General features: G+C 34.6%; 1 protein-coding gene across 3 annotated transcripts in view; it reads right to left on the reverse strand.

The window, feature by feature from the left end:
- LOC117234844 (autophagy-related protein 16-1) overlaps nt 1-18,346 on the reverse strand; it is a 598,282-nt gene that overhangs the window by 2,768 nt on the left and 577,168 nt on the right. Inside the window, exon 13 of one of the 3 annotated variants that reach the window (XM_033496430.1) lies at nt 7,791-7,927. The exons of the other annotated variants lie outside the window; for them this stretch is intronic. Within the exon in view, the coding sequence (XP_033352321.1) occupies nt 7,867-7,927 (61 nt within the window). The 3' untranslated portion in view covers nt 7,791-7,866. Of the gene's footprint in view, nt 1-7,790; nt 7,928-18,346 lie in introns of those variants that run through there. 3 annotated transcript variants of the gene reach the window in all.

Below are 18,346 nucleotides of genomic sequence, written 5' to 3' on the forward strand. Positions count from 1 at the left end.
AATTTATATGTCGATTGAGAAACTTTTTGGGAAATGTCTATGGTGGATATAGACGAACATTACAAGAGAAGAACATGATAGATACAGTTTTCATAATTTTCTAATATTAATGTCGCTGTATGATTAAACAAAAAAATTGTTAATATGACGCAATTCAAAGAAGAAATTAACGTGTAAGATTCACAGATACGTTAATTTATTGCCTCTAATGTTACATAGTAGAAAAGCAATTATGTATCATAAATACCGAAAATATTCAAAGTAAATTCATATTTTTATAAATATACCTGATTGAAAGAAATGAAATCTAGAGAGAAAAGTATTCTACTTACTAAATATTATAGGGAGTACTACACTTTGGATATTTTACATAGTTTTGTAAATTATGTGTAGTATATGCATTTTTCACTTTCAAATTTCCCATAAATGCATAAAAATTTGCAGTGTAGTCATGATCTTTTGCCCTGAACAATGATTAAGTTGTCGTATACATATATAAACCTACGAAACTATAGATAAAGTAAAAATTTCGAGTTCAGTTGCTGACAACGTTCTGCATACTAAACCAGGTCACTTGCAATATGATGGATTGATGCTGCAACGTAGAAAAACTGACCAAGAGAAAAACATTCCGGTGTTATTTTTTGACATCCATATCATTTTTGCTTGTACCTATACGCTCTTATATTTCATTTATATTGTACGCAGCTAGCGGAAAGCAAATGATATTTATACATGTATATCAATTGAAGTACTTCGTACTTTATAGTTAGAAGCTGTCATTTCTTAATCAACATTGATTTTGATTTTGGTGAAACTATGATAAAGACTCTTCGACTAATATTGACATTGTAAAATAAATAAGTATTCTGATATTATAATCATCGTTTCATTAATTTATCGATAATCCACATAATTTTATTTTTCGTTTACAACATTGCGTAATTTTATAGTCATAACAAAGAAGTTTATTAATTTCTTAGTAGACTTTAGATACATGTTAAATGCATATGCGAGTGTCAATATACACTTCTATTCTTAAACATAAATATGCAGAAAATGCAAAATACACAACACACATTTTTATAATCTTCCTAGTCGAAAAACGAATTAAAATTTAGATTTCCCTTGTCTATTTGCATTCTATAAAAATATGCATTTGCATGAACATGCGCTTGGTTCTAAATAGAAGGACAAAACGAAAATGTAGAATACCATTTTTTTCACTTGAAACTTCATTTTTGAATAAATCGATATCGAAGTCACATCGAGTGCTGGCGTTTACGCGCGCTCTCACTTATGCTTCGATCAGATATCGTTATAACCTACTTGTATTGGTGCTCGTAATCACATATCAAAAAATGAAAGATGAACAATAAAAGTTCTCTATTAATGCAAAAATTGTCGGGAATAACTCCCATTTCTCTACCAAAGTAATTGCGTCCTGCGTACTACGCTCGTACGATTGCTTCCAAAAGTATTCTGTATTTTCACATATTCCACGTATAATCATCTTCTTTCGAATTATACTCAGCAGTACGGTGACATCATACATGGAAAACGTTAATAATTTAATATTTAATTTAATATAATTTGCTACTTATTAAATTCAATTTGTATGAATTATGAAATTCCAGGTAATAAAACGAAGTTCTTACTAATTATTTATGGTATATGAATATTTCCTGTTGATACTGTAATCCACCTAATATTGGATAGCTTATGAAACGTGTACACATAAGCTAGAAATGTATAGTTGACGAAAATAGAAATTTACATTAAATAGAAAATAGAACAAGATACTAGACTTTGCATTTTATATTTCTAGGAACATATAAATCAATTGATTCAAATGGGAACATTTAAAGTTCCAGTGCTTTTGCTACAGAACTAGGGTACTTATTTTCTTTTCTAGTTTCTAATTAGGACATTAATTTCTATCTTATGGATAGCAGAGTTAAATTTATGGAATCTTGTTTCCACATAAACTAGGATATTAAACATTCGCTCTTTGAATAAAAATGAAGTTTTATAACATTTCTTGCTTTTCCATCTTCTAATTAGTACATTAAGTATTACACTATTTCAAATTGTACATTAACACGTAGTACTTGCCGATCTATAGTGTCTATAGTGAGAATAAAAAATGATACTCTTTAGAACATGGTTTTGCTACATGCGGGTATACTTTACGCGAATATTCATGTTCGTCCGAGAGCGAAATACAGAAAGAAAAGTCGGTAATATACATGTATGTATCGATAGCAAAACAAGTAAATCCGGGCAAAAAATTGCGGATTAAGTAGAAAGCCAACAATTAAAGAAGTAAAATCGCTAAAAACCGCTAGAAATGTTCAATAAGTTTCAATGTAAGATAGATAGGTGGCAAATAGTTGATCCTACAAACGAGAAAAAAGAAAGAATCAAATCGATTGTACATGGACGCTTGATCGATATGCCTATGAGTAAGTAAACTTTGTTTCTGACAAGAAGGCGGGCTCATATGGGAGGAAACAACAATGTCGAAGAGAGAAAAAGTATTGGAGGAGAAACGTGCGTCGCGACGACCGCCCGTCGTGCACGGCGTCCGCCGTCGTCACCGCAGGCAGTGCTACCATCCACGACAACCAGCAACGACAACCAACCACAACAACAACGATATTTTTCGAAGTGTCTCGGTTCCCTATCCGAGATACCTTTGCGAAACCAGCTACCTACGTGGTGTGTATTGCGAGTGTGATAAAGGAGCCCTATCCATTTTTGCCGAAGGAGTGTGGAAATAAGCTTTCTCGAACGACGTTTCCAACCGTTACTTTGCCTCTATGGCTGCCCCCTTTGTTTCTCTTTTCCTTTCATTGCATTGCATTTCGTTCGGTCGCCTGTTTTTCCCCACCCACCTTCTATGGCGAATGTGCTAGTGTTTAACCAAGAAGAAAATGGCTGGGAGAAACGCGAAAAAGATTGGTTAACCGAAGAGAAGAAAAAAGCCGAGTAATATCATCACAATTATTCAATCGATTCAGTTTAATTTCGCCAAGTGTTATTCTATAATTGCTCCTGTTTTTTAGGAAACTTCGCTAGTTATTTGCGTTAGGATAAGAGAAAAGGAAAGCAGGACATTAATTAATTCTTTTATAATCTTCTTTCTTCTCTAGTACTATTTCTGGGTTTTTCTTTTATACATTTTTTGATGATTTACTCGTAACAATAGTGAATAAAATTTGTCTAATGTACTTGGTTCTGTTCCGACAATAGCAAGAATCAATCTTGATAGTGAAGTATGCCTTATCTTTTAGTGATTGTTGAATAATTAAGAAAAAAACTCGATTTGTTATAGATCAACATGTAAACGTCGATAGACGATGTTTTATAAAAACCAGTGGCAAATAATTATAGAAGAATGAGGAAGGGAAGTGGCAAGTGAAACGTATTCGCTAGGAGAGCAACCAAGGATTTCAGATTTCAGCTTCGGGCGATGGATTATGCGGAGCGCAAGGATTGTAAGAAAGAGGATATTGTTGCCGGGGGATCACTTAAGGAAAGAAAAGCATCGGAAGAGCAGCGTCGCCTATTTTGTAGCATAAGTGCGCCTCATTTATCCGGTGGAACGCGAAATAATTAACAAAATTGCAGAGAATATTGTGACTTAGAGCTTCAAGTAAAAAATTTTAATTTACATACTATAATATGAATTTATTATAAAAACAAGTAGTTGTTTCCAATATGTGTTACTATGTGTACTATTTAAAGAAGTACACAGACGACTACGTTTTGGTTGGAGAAAAGCAGTTTTCTCAGGAATTCTTTTACATTCGAGCGTATTGTCAAACTTTTATTCAGATCATTCTTTCTCAAATCATCGAGAGTGTTTAAAAAATCATAGCTTATCATTACACAAAAGGACTAAATATGCTTACCACAGTTCACAGTATAAAAGCAATAATATGTAGTTAGAAATTCCATACTGTAATTTGCATAAAAGAACTATATATTTATTATTATTCAGACACTAAAGACGTGTTACGATACCAAAGTGTAATACATAATCTAATGATCTGAAAACGCTGATAACATATTCATCTATTCGCTAAAACTTGTATCATAAATTTGGTTCTTAGACAAAAACATAAGTGTACAGGATACCGATAATATCCAGTTTCCCAACAGCATTTTCATCGCAAATCTCTATAAATGTTATAAATTATAATAATTAACGAGCAAAAGCACCTACCTCTTCACATTTCAGTATTTATAATTATTTTTAATTTTCATATTATAGGAACGATGAGTTATCACCAGTGGCTAACACCAAATTCGTATGCAACCGCCAATTATTAAGTCGGCTGATTTACGCGCAACGTGTCGAGACGTGTATTAAAATGAATGATTGAAAAATATGATTTATCGCACGGAAAGATTATCGAAACATTGTTTTATAAGTATTAAAGGGGAAGCAGGTTGACAGGCAGAAGCTGGTCAATTTACTCTTTGGCAATGCGTCTTTTATCATACTTAGCAGCTCCTTTGTAATATGTCAGTGCAAAATGATGAGCACCACCTGTTGACACAGTCGACGTAGGCGATGCCTTAAGGCGATAAATTTGCAGCACCGGCAAAATGAGAATCTTAACGCACCTAACCGTGAGATATAATCTTTCATTGCGCAGCAACATGTTGACGCATTCACACAATGTATTTTAGATTTTTATGAAAACACTGCATCTTAATATTTTTCAGTGTATTATATCATTAATGGCGGAACTAATCCAATTTGAAAATTATTCGAGTATTAATAGAGTAATACTGATTATCAATATGTTTTTCAACGAATAATAAAACTTTTAACATTCTAAGAAAAACCTTAGCATAAAATGGTTGGTTTTCAATATTACTACGTAAATTTCATTTCTTGTTTCTGCCTCTAAACTCAAAAAACATGTATATTATTTACCGTAATTTAAAAAATAAATACGATGATTATATTAAATGGATAAAAATAAATTTACCTTGAAATATAGAATAATATTCGTAATAAGTATATATACTTATTTTAGGTTATAAGATAAAGGACACCGCTTTATAGGCAGTAATTTATAAAAAGGAATCAATTTCACGATTCTGTTTATGCAAGTAATTCATCTACACTGGCACGTTGCCATTTAATCAGGGTGAAAATGTTTGTTACATTATATATGTATCACCGTCCATGTGTTTATATAAGCTAAATGAGCTACGGTTACGTAGGCGGATGAAAAAGCGCATAATTTGAAACATGATTTTCCTTCTACTAACAAATACACGGGGCGGAATCCGGATATTGTTGTACGGTATTAATGTTAGAAAAATTAGATATACCCGTTTCATACGTTTCGGTATCCTATTTAGAAAAATAGGAATTTTTGTTACAATTTAGCTTTGAAGATGAATATAAAGATAATAATGAAATTAGAAATTTGTATTTAATTATTAACATTTGAAGTTCTCTTACGAATAACGCATTATTACTTAAAGTTAATTATTATCACTTCTTTTGTATTCATTCTGGTGTGAATTATCATTTAAATACTTTTTGCGATTTTATTTTTCGTCGCAAATATAAAAATACATATAATTATAATTAAATATATATAATTGTATCGTATAATTATCGTATTTGGTAAAAGATAAGGTATAAGAAATAACTACAAATTTCGAGGTTAACCAACAAAGATGTCTTTGCAAATCGTATCGTAGTAAACATTCATGCTTAACTGAATGTGGAGCGCAAAGCGTTGCAGGGTTAACTACCTTTACGTCAGAATTAATTGATTCGGAAAGCTGTTGGATGCACGCCACAAATGAGTTTACAATGAATTTCAGCTTGATACGTTCTGTCATTTTAAGCAATTCGGTGATCAAAGATCTCGTATGATCGTAGCGGACACTTGCTTCAGTTTATCAATTAAAAAAATACCAAATAAAGTTTATTTATATGTACACATCCAAAAATCTTTTTCGTAATAGCTTCTATTATCATTATACATTTTTGCAGTACAAGTAAAGAATCTTAATTTATCTCGTTTAATTCGTAACTTGTACTTTCTTATCTTAATGATATAAATTTCACGAATTTTGTAGTGAATTTATAGTCGAAAATCTTTAATATTCAATTTAAAGGTTGTATTTTGCGTTGTGCAAAAAATTCGTTCTCTGCACTTTACATATAACAAAATTATTTTATTCAGAAGCAATTATTTCGTGAAATAACTACCTTCAACATATTCTTCCACGTTTTCATCCACAACACGTAGATATATATCCTTCCATTAATACCAATTTACCAACGTCACGCCAAGAATAGCGATGTTATAGCATAACGAACTCTGCAATGTTTCATGCATTGAGCCATGAATCTCATTCTCGAGTGCTTCGTTTGATTTTCTCAAAACTTTCTTTTCTCTTTTCTATCAAATAATTCAAATTTTCCTTTGCTTTTTACTGTATACAATCTTTTTACAAGGAGAGATTGGCATGTCAACATACCCTTTGGTGAAAGTTAAGCGCTTCCTATTATTCAAATCGCTAATGACTGCTTTTCCTAATGACGTACAGCTATGCAAATTTGCTTCCTTTAATCTACGGGCTACTGATTTTAAGAACATGCTTAAATCAAGCCTTTCAATTACCTGGTGACGTGTAATGGTAGGTTTATGTCGACAGTTCTTTACAATTCGTTTATCATTCTTTTTGTCGCATATACGATTTAGAACTAATGAAATGTATTAAAGTAAAGATTTTACTTGCTTCAAATTTTTTTTAAAACAAATTTTAATGTTTTATATTTTTCAGTACCATTTATATTATCAACCATTTTAAATCGCCAACTAATTTGTAGTACAAACTTTCGTCGTTTTTATTTGTTTAACGTAATTATGCATAATAATGGTCGAAAATATGTAACATTAAATTATCATCGAAAGATAATGTCCATTCTATCTGTCAGATAGATTGGAAGCGTCAAATAAAGATTATTCAAAAACAATATAATCTATTCCCATTCATTATTTCGAATTACTACAATCGATACAAAAATAATTTTCACAAGCATTTCACATTCACTTATTTTCCAATGAAACTTTCATCAATCATGTTCTACATTTTCTTCTGGCATTATCAAATTTTTAAAAGCTACATAAAAATACTATAAAATTCAATACGTTTAGTATTAACTAATTGGCATATAAATGCTACAATAAAAACAATAGTACGTAAATGTTTTTTATAATGCTCACTGTATATAAGAACCAGCAAATGCGCCAAATGCGTACATATATCAATAAGAAGATAAAACAAGCGGGGCATCTGCATGATTTTATTGCATGTCCGGCATGCAACGCAATCAAGGGAACGGTGTAGAAAATCGAGTAAATCTAGCGTCGTATTGAAGCAAAGAAACGAACAGGCCCGCGAACATCCGCGGAAGAGTTTGAATAGCGCGATGGCGATTACTTTCTCCGGTGTATTTAGCGGCCGAGTCACGGAAGTGAGTGATCGCGGGGAGCAATTCATAGACGCGTAGGAGTCGCGACAATTCTGCAAGGAATTCCGCCGGTTATCGAGACAATCGTGTATCTCTGCCATCAATCTACGTGGCCGCGAGCGACGCGTATCTGAATGCTTGCTCGGCCACGAACAGTGGCGCCTAATGGCGCGCTCATTGACGTACAGTTCCCGGTGACTCTACGGGCTGCAGGGTACGAGAATGACAATACGTACGATGATTAGATCGGCGTCGTTCTCACGGCAAATGACGCGAAACGTCGCCACAAACACTATCGTCGTAAAGAAGCAACGCCTGTGACACATCATTGCGCTCGTAAGCAGCTTTCACAGGCTCCTCTTTTGTACCTTCGTTGCATACACGAATGCGTACACGGCTCGGATAAACCTGTATGTGAAAGGCGGCTCATTATTATTACAGATATGTAGATTTATCGAATTATAAAATCGCTAGGTTTTTCGAGATACGACCGATAAGCGCGAACAGGATGTTCCTGTTTGGTGTCAAAGCGCCTTATCGACCAGATATATTGATAATCAACATCTTTTCCAGTATTCAGGATTCGCGGAAGCATTTCTGAGAGTGTTTCTCAGAAATTATTTCACCCGCAGGTTTATTATTATGTGTGGCTGCTAGTGGTAGTATAGGAATCTGATGAAATCAGAGAGTAGAGATACAGTGGATTATAAATGGTGTACTAGGAAGTATCTTTATGATTTAGATGTTTGCGGTTTTTCTAGTAAATGATGTGAAAATATTTTAAAAGAACGTTATATGCACATTTTACCGGTTATTCTCTATTTTGTTATTTAATTGGATATAATGTAATACACTTGTCTGCATAATGTACTGTTTGATGTAATCTAATCTATTTGTCGTTCTGCATTTATATACAATTTTTAATCAATTACAAGATTTCTTCTTTATATTCTGGAATTCAGATGCGTGAAGATATTTCTTCGTATACTTACAAGAAACTTTCATATTGTGGTTCGACGCAGTAGGTATTTCAATTAAAGCACTATACAATTTAAAATATACGCAATAATTCCATAATATACAAATGAAATCAAACACGGAAGCGTCGAATAATACAATTAAAACAAGCATTTAAAGGAGATTTCAACATTCAATGAAAATTTAACGATTTATAATGAAAAGGTTAAAACTGTCCTACTTATAAACGAAATAATATACAAATGTTGCGATTAAATCTGTAATAAACTTAGCTATACACAGTACCTTAAGCAATGTATGTATCTGTGTGTTTAAGCGCTTTAGGTAGCGCTGTAACAGGAAAATCTGGAAGCACGAGGCAAACGTATACACGTTGCCATAAACGATCAAACGAAACGATCGTGACAATGAATTCCGCTGTAACACAAATTCTCTTACTTAACCCATGTTCGCGTTACGGTTACGAGTTCATATTTGATTCGAATTCACGCTTGGTCCCCCGAACGTTTTCTCGAGTGTATTGAACATACAGTTTTAGTAAACGGCAGCGAAATTCCACGCGGTTCTCCGTTAAAGTTTCGCACCGCTTGTGCGAAATTCTGCTTCACTTTCACCACCTATGTAAGGCTTCCTGGGTACATCAGCAGTGGTTGGGTGCAACGTTGAATCCCGTGAATACTTATACTCAAGATCGATGTGCTGCATCCTCGCACGGTGCTCCATTATTCCTACGTTAGAGTTAGTTCACCAGCAGTGGCGAGCAAACTTCCTGCTTTTTTTACCGTGCCCTTTTTAATTCTTAACGTACGATACACGCTAAAAGGTCTATTTCCGTTCGGCAACCATCTATCTCCTTTTTCTAGTTTTATGCAAAGGGAGGAGAAGAAAAAAGAAATCAAAGCTGCAAATGGAACGGCTTGATAGAAGGAATGAGAGAAATTGAAGCAAATAAATTGCATAGGTACATTGAAGAACATTCCAGAAACGAAATTACTCTGTAATATAAAACTCCATTTGTTGGAACAAGATTGTGATTAATGTCCGATTAACTGAATTTCTGCTTTGAATTCACATACCTGAACGTGGCTCCTATTACGTGAACGAAAAATGATAGACAATGAGATAACTACAATACGTGAACTTCTATCATATAAACTCCAATCATATAAGCCGTTTGACTCTCGAAAATTTTAGAATAAAATCAATGAACTTAGACTATAACATTTATGATTACACAGTTTTTAATATATGAAAGTAGTAACGTACTTTATATACGTCTGACGTGCATTTAAAATAATTACAGAATGCTTGGAATTGATGACATAACGATTTAGACTTTTTCTAGAACTCCTATCTAGATCAATATTTCTTAGGAACACAAAATTAAGAATGAGGGAAATTCAATCATTAGACGAGCTTATAGAGTTAACAGGAAGCGGAGATATATCTATCGGTTAAATTCTTCCTACTTGATTATTAAGTGCAACGACGTGCATCGGAAGGAGAGATTTATGCTAATCTGATAGGAATATAATATGAGGATATTGCATCGAATATGATAGAAATTAACTTGCCGTGATAGAGATAAGCATGTAACAGTAGCCTTTTAACAACTTTTTGTTTCGAAAAGCCCAAAATTAAGGTAAATTATAACGTGAAAAAGGGCCCCTTGGCGTTACTTCGGATGCAGCTGGCGCGTAACTTTCATCGATTTATGATGGTTGGAAGTCTCTGCGTGAAAGATAAGTGAAATATATGTACCAGCACTTATGTATATACTAATAAATTTGCGGTGTCTATTAAGTATTAATATAAATAAATTTTCTGCAAATTAATTATTTTATGAGTATGACAAATAAGTAGCAGTTTGTCTATATTTAGTTCAAAGCAGATACTTCTGGAGGATTGCTAGGATTTCAGGAGAACTGTAACAGCTGTTTATATGGATTTAAAGCTGCTTAGTTATAGTATTTCCAGATTAACGTGCTCTTGAGCAACGTTATCCGATCAGAAAACTCTTGCGTAATGGAACTAATATTAGGGAAATGTTGCTAATTATTAAGTTATTAATTAACAACGATAATGAAGTTATAACACTTCTGACAAAAATTTGTTTGAAATTACACGCCAGATAATTGTTCCATCCGACGAAAATTTTTAAAGCTACTTGTGTAATAGTTCACTAGTAGCCAATTCTCAATTACTATTATTAGAGAAATTTTATTATAAACGCTAACAATGATATTTATAGTGGCAACAAGTAATAAAAGTGAAATTTGCAAATTACGTGCTAGTTAATTGTTTTATTCAATACAAAATTGTAAAAATGCTATATGTACAATAGAAGTCTCTAATAATCATCAATATTATTAATTAATAAATTATTGTGTAAGAATTCACTGATATTCTTAATTAATAAATTGTTGTAGACAGAGACATCGACATCCACAAATCCCAGACATCCACCACATCTTCTCCTGTAAAGTTTATTGTCACACAATGGCCTAAAATCTCTAATTATAAATACGACCACGTTATGGAAGATGCGCAACGACCTATTTAAAAAATATTAAACTGATGCCAGTAACCGCAAGAGAAAAGATCTATACGCGGTTGATAGAGAGGTTTTATCGAAAGCTGATCATCAATAGAAAAATATAACGAGCAAAAAGGAAAAGGGAGAATTGTTAAGGGTATGAAAGGGAGGGAAATACGAAGGAACGAGGGTGGAAGAGAAGGCACGAGGTTGAACTGACATGTATATCCGTACCAGCTGCCAGCTCCTGGCACGAAGGGACCTAGGAATGGGAAAAACAGATAAAGAGCTCACCGGTGCTTGCCTTTCCGAAGATACGACGAAGATAAATGACATAATATCGTGCCGGACTGGCCGATCATTGCCCCAGAAACGAAATCGAGTTAAGCGAAAAGAGTGTTACGGGGCAATTGATCTCTGACGATGCTTCGTTACGCTGGGCGACAATGAAATCCGTCTGATACTCATCAGGGAATGCCAGGAAGATTGCTTTCCTGGCTGATTCAAACGGTTAGGATACACGTGTACGGTATACGTATCGACACATTCAGCCAATATAATGTAATCCTTTTTTTCTTCATCCGACATGTTTACCGTCTATCTTCCCTCTTCACTGTCCTGAAGGAAGAATCGCTGAGTATTCATTACGCCTTTTGGTCGCCGTATTCACTGACGGCTGTGTTTAATTCCTTGGTGATATTGATTCCTCACTTACAATTACTCGGGAACTGTCGATAAACGGAACGATAAAATATGCGCCATTCGAAGAACTAACTTCACGAATCAAGCTAACCATCTGGATAAGGAAATACCTACTTTTGTAACAACAGCGTTACAATGATCACTGGACATCGTCATATTTCACAAAGAAGCATAATAATAATCGATCGGAGAAATTTATGAATACATCAACTAATTACTGTTGTTGAGTTTACGACATCTGTAAATATTTACTCGGCACGGTCGTAAACCATCGCCATAAATCATTGCCCCGTCTCGCTACCGCGACTTTCAGCATTATCGGCAGCACGCTTATTAAAGGACCAGCGGTTGAATAAGAGAGCAATGAGCGTTAAGGCGGCTCACGGTATTTAGGTGTCCGGTGGTATATTATATCTGTATAATTAGGAAGAGCCAATAATTTCGGCGTGGCTAGGGGTACTCGATTAATACGTGGTCTAATATTAAACTGTTGATCGCAACCTCTACCTACCAATCAGAGAGTACTGTCTGAAAGTGGACAAGTTTCCAGAAATGGTATCAACTAGAATCTTGACTTTGCCTTATTAGGAAATTTTTGCAATTTGTTAAATTCATTTCAGCCACCGTATATTAAAGCAGTCTCAAGTTTTTAGTTACCTTGATGCATAGTCTATAACGTTTAACTTTGTAATTACTCGCTGCTGCGTGTGCTAGGATAATATATTATATACATACTTTTTTTTAGGCATTCGTAGTTGAAGTATGGTATGCATGGCTTGCTGGAACGAAAAATATCAGGTTATCCCAGCGATATAACTTGCAAGAATCTCGAAATCGCTACTTAGATTTCTCCACTTATCACGAAGCCAGTTTATGTATGGAAGCACCTAATTTTCGTCTTCCGTTGATTTATCGTTTACCACTTACGATTTTGTTTTATCCTTGTAATCGCGGATTTATTCGAATATTTCAGGATGAATTATTGACTGGTATATTTAAGTAGAATTTTTCTGCTGTGGAGGTTAGGTCTTCTTCGTTTCTTCTTCGTTCCTTCTTCTAGTATCTTCTTCGTTTATTTTGAGTGAAATGAGATATTAACTTCTCTTTATTTATCTGAGACTGCTTTTATTCTGTATAGGTAAGCAGTTGTTGCGAAAAACGTTTTTTTCAAATGGAAGTGAATGATATAAAAATAAATATATTCTCGGATGAGAAGTATTTTATTAAATGTTCAAAATGATATACCTGCATTTATAAAATCTTTCATGAATTTTTAATATTTAATAATAGATATTAATGGTATAAGCAAAATGCACAGGTATTTCTTTTTCCATTTGTTTCTTTATTATAGAAACAATAATCATTGCATTGTGTTCTATATAATATCATAAGAACCACAGGCTGTTCTTTTACTTGCTTTAGAAACTATTTATGTTATGCACTGTTTAATAGCAGCTGTTACTATATATGTACAACAAGGTATGACAATTATTTTCCCGATTATTACAAACGTTAAAGCTGCTAGATTCTGATAGACCCCGCTTACTAGTTGCGAGTTAATTTCAAATAACGCATTAAAAATGAAAAATAGTTATTAACGTGCTATAAAGGTGTGGTTACTAGCATTATATCATTCCATATCGCACTGCTTATAGTAAATAGTTCATTTTATCATTTTCAGTGGGTATATGCGAAATGTACTCACGAATGCGTTGTAAATATACAAAACCATAGCCTTTGGCAATAATAACGGTAGAGGTATAAAGTAAATCTTCAGATAATGTTGCTGGCAAAGATTGAGATAGGAATTATTTACTTTATATTCATCTACTCTTCTTACACGTGTGGACATTTATGTATTAGAAATATTTCACGAGATATTTTAACATCGTTTGGTATTAAATATTTTCACTTGATTTATCGCTTCTGGTACTAGTTTTAGTTGGCAATCTACGCTTTAGAATTCCAATGACAAATGTGTATGTAATCTATCATGATTCATTAGCTGTTATAAGAGGTGTTTCTGGCGTTTCATGGCAAGGCCGATAAGTATTTGTTACTTATCCTTTATTCCAAAATCTTACGATTAACAAACCACTATGAAACAATAATAGTCCCTCTTTAAAGAAAGAGTACAAAATTTAACCAAGAGCTGCAAAGGATTACCATAAACACGTATTGTTTACGGGTATAAACGATAAAAAGAGGTAAAAGTGTCCCATCTTTGTAGTCGAAGGACCGTGGTTGATACCAATACACGCGACGCAGGTTGTTGCAAGAATATAAGAAAGAAGACACGAAATACTTGCAAAAACCCATGAAATACACTAATCGAACTACTTCCTTAGGGGTCCAGTTATACCCTCTAACTATCGCGGTGAGCCATCTACTCGTAAAGTACAAGACAAAATCGCCATAAATGCGTGCGTGACTGAAATATGGCGCAGTAATGTTTATGAGATGCTGTTACTTGTCAGTTACCGCTGAAAAGAATAATAACCCGTGCTGTTACCACGCCTGGCTACGCACTTATTTATTAATAACAAGTTACACAAATCAAGGTATCGCTGGCTTCGCGGCGGAATGATAGCCTTTATTCCCGCTGCTCTTCGTGCACGTGGGAAAACCATTGTGCCTTGGTTTGAGCACATCCTTCCATTTTCCGCATTCTGGCTGCTCGAGTTAACGACGTTTCGGGTTATTTTGCTTATCTATACTTTGCGTTAGCGCGTCCTTAGCTACGCGATCGATGCGATTTTTCTTCGATGGAACCAGTTATCATAAACCGCGTGTTAGCCGCGCCTAAGCGAGTTGCTTTATTTGAAATGTAAATAAGGATGTTATCAATTTTAGATCATTGATTATCGGATAGAAAAAATTTCGATCAAACGGGAACGCGGCTATTGGTCTTTTTCTTTTTTTCAAGAACTTTTTACGTGTCAGATTTTATTGACGTAACAGTGAATGTATTCTGACAGAATTCGATAATTAAAAGATAAATGAGAATGATTGTGAGACATTAGGTACTTTAATTTGTTTGAATTCTTCATTTCGATCATTATAGGAAATTATACGCGATTTAATTTGATTAAATTACAAACATGCATATAACTCTTTATTAATAGCGAGGTATGTAGTGAGGTAGTAAGTTATGATACGAATTTAATTAGAAGAACATTATTGGCGTCGACTTATACTGTATTTATTACATCGCTTTATAGTTCATAAATTACTTAATTTAAAGCAGAAAGTCCTATTAATAATGCACGAAAATTGTATTGGATCAAAAGATGCAAGTAGAATTATTTATTAATGTCGAGAAAATCGAAGATTGTACTATACTATAATTAATTAAATAAAACGTTTAAGTATTAATGAAAACAGTCTCGGTGTATATCAAGGAAGTTTTCAATTACAAAAGTACCTTAACAAAAACTCATGATCTTTTAAAGTCTTATACAGGGTATTTTATGTAGCTTTTTCCCCTCTACATGTGAATATTTTACTACCGTGACACTTTACACGTTTTTCTCCTTTATGACATTACATCATTCTGCATAATATATCCTATATTCAATAACTGAACTTTTTTTCATTAGGAATTACCAACAATCGATGCTTTAATTTCATAACTTTAAGAATAACTCATTATATTTTAAGATCTACGAGATTTGAATAAGATGCCCGAGGGTTGCCCGACTAGCTTCTCGATTTCCTTGACAAGGAAAGCGAAATCGAGAAAGCTCGTTTTACTCTTCTAAAGCTTGTTTTACTCGAGTAAATCTTGTACAGCACTGCTTTAAATATATCTCTTATGAAACAGAAAATAATATTATGTTGATCTTTTATTATTATCTTCTCAGTAAAGATAATTTCGTAGTTACAAAGGATATCGTTTTATAGGTAAAGATTTTAAATAATGAATTAAAAAATATAGATAAATTTTTTTAATTAATGGAATTACTACGAGTCAAAAAATTTCCCAGAAAATATATAAAAACCAAACTCAATAATAAATATTGGAAAATTAATTAACAGATTAGATAACGAAACTAAATAAATGTTAATTCCAGAGTATAAAATTCACAGAAAAATATTATATTTAGCCTAAACAGCATCAAGCATTCCAAAATAACAACTGCTATAAACGCGAACGTTTCTTTTCCAAACTAGGCTACATACTAAGAAGTAGAACGTTCAGCGAGAACACAGGAGGCAGTCTTGAATAACGAAGGAAAGGTTTTATATCTAACCATAACCCCTTGGTCTTTTATCAGGACTGGTTCGCTTGGTATTTTTCCTATCTCGGCGAGGCAAGCCAGATAGCCGACAAATAAGAAGAGTATCGCTCGCAGTAATCTGTTAACTTTGAATCTAACATGCAGTTACATATCCATTGCAAGGATGGTTTGCGTGTTATAGGATTTCGCGAAACGGCCGAATCTCACGCGTTATCCGTGATAGATACGGTTACGTGTATCTGACTATTGAGAGCGCGCATTAAATACAGGATTGTAGAATCATTGCGGAGCGTACGCGAAGCTTCGACGCGGACGAAGGAGGCGGGAGGCGATTGTAAAAGGGCGAGGCGCTTATTAAGTTAGTGCCGGGGATTCCTGAGCGCGCGAGTACGCGCCACAACGTATGAATTACACGATCCAGCTTCGTACGTCCGACGATCATGAGAGAAAAAGCGGAGGGAGGAGAATACGACAGAGAACGAAGGTGATGAGGACGACTGGAGGAGAAATGACGACGAAAGATGACGCTTCGACCGACCCCAGCCGCGGCCGCGCTTCGTCTATAGTGAAAGTAATAACAGTGAAACGTGCGCATACACCGGCAAAATCACGCACGCAGACCAACTCACTGGACCAGCTTCTACGTGACTGGTACTTAAGCTATTTTTCGATACGACCGGTACTTAGGTGCACGCCGGACTACACAACCGCCCGCTGGGCTCTCCCATAGAAACCACCACCGAAGATCTCGTAGCGTCCTTGGGAAGCTCGAGGAGGCCGAGGACGAAGCGGTCAACGACTAAGAAAGGGGAAGGAAGGAACGGATAATTGTAGAACGGGCCTCGCGATATATCCACCGTGAAATTCGAGTGAAAACGATCACACATGCGCGCCACCACTGAAGAAGAAGCGGATAGTCCGCTTTCGTTTTTCTCATAGTCCCCTTTCCTCTTCCTTATCGTGACTTTGTCTCGATGTTACATGTAAGGATTGCAGGATATGTGGTGGATGATGTTACGATATCAGCGGAGATTGTTTATAATTTTTTAGATCGAACCTGTTTAATAGACCAACAGAAAAAGCAAAGACATAATGGCAATGGACAGGAGGAACACGAAAGGAGAATTTCCTGGAGTGGATTATTTAATTGCGATCAAGCTATGTTTTAGACTATAAGTATAATTCATTGAAATCTGAGCAAGTTAAAAGTTTCTTGTAGTATTTGCGCTATTAAATCTATTGAAAAACAAAGCATAGTTACGAAACGCAATTGCAAATTTAATAATATGTCGATAACTTTGTGTAAAAGCAAAAAGCTGATATTTTATCAATAATATTCGTCTATACAATTATAATAGAATGGCTACAAAAAGTATTCGCACACCATTGTATCTATTATAGCCTTCACATATCAATTTCGATTATGTTCAAGTATATATACTTATTCATATATACGTAAACATGAAAGAACATGATAGAAAACTACTTCATTGGAAAATAAGGGTACAAATGCAAATACTTGCATTGCGATCACAATATGTCATTATTTGATAAATAATTAACGCACACCTCCTATATTTTATACAACACCTTTTTTGTTTTCAATCTCACGTACAAATTGTGGTACGGTGACTCCCTTATCACGCATATTTTATTATACGAAAAATGAATGTTCGTTCGATGCGACAGTTTGAATTGCGGGAGCCGACACGGTGGCTTGAAGAAGTTGCTGGCTACCAAGCTACCGTATAAATTTGCGATATCGCGATGTATCCCCCATATATATATGTGTGTGTATGTGTATATACATATACATATAATAATATATAAAAATACTATGTGCACAGAGGGTCTAACGTAAAATGGGCGGGGAGTGTCCACAGATATACATGTAAGTAGAGAAGTTGGAGAAGGAAATCGGGTCACGCCGAGATATTTTTCTGCGTCTTTCCACTTTACTAGGCGAAGGTTAGGGGATGTAAGCGTTCGAACGTGTATGCTCTGGACTAAAGAACATACATACACAATTTCTCTCATCGGCGATACGTATGCAAAGCACTGGAAGGTGCTTGCAACAATTATGAACGGTTTGGTGATTCTGCATGCAAGCTTAGCGCGCATTCGAGTCAGGACGATCAAAGCCGTCAGAGAAAAATGAGAAAAAGACAATGAAAAGGAGCTGAAGAATGATGCTATATACAGGACTTGATAGCTTCGAATAGAATGATTACGTAAAAATGATTTTTAGTTGAACGTTAATGTGATTTTAAGGCTTGCTTATTCAAATACTCTGCGTCTCATAACAGAATTATGAAACCAATCTAAAATTTCCAATTGAAGTGCTCGGAGCGAGAACCGGTCAACTCCACT

Source organism: Bombus vosnesenskii, unplaced genomic scaffold (assembly GCF_011952255.1).
Source record: "Bombus vosnesenskii isolate JDL3184/JDL3185 unplaced genomic scaffold, Bvos_JDL3184-5_v1.1 scf7180000013263, whole genome shotgun sequence".
NCBI lineage: Eukaryota > Metazoa > Arthropoda > Insecta > Hymenoptera > Apidae > Bombus > Bombus vosnesenskii.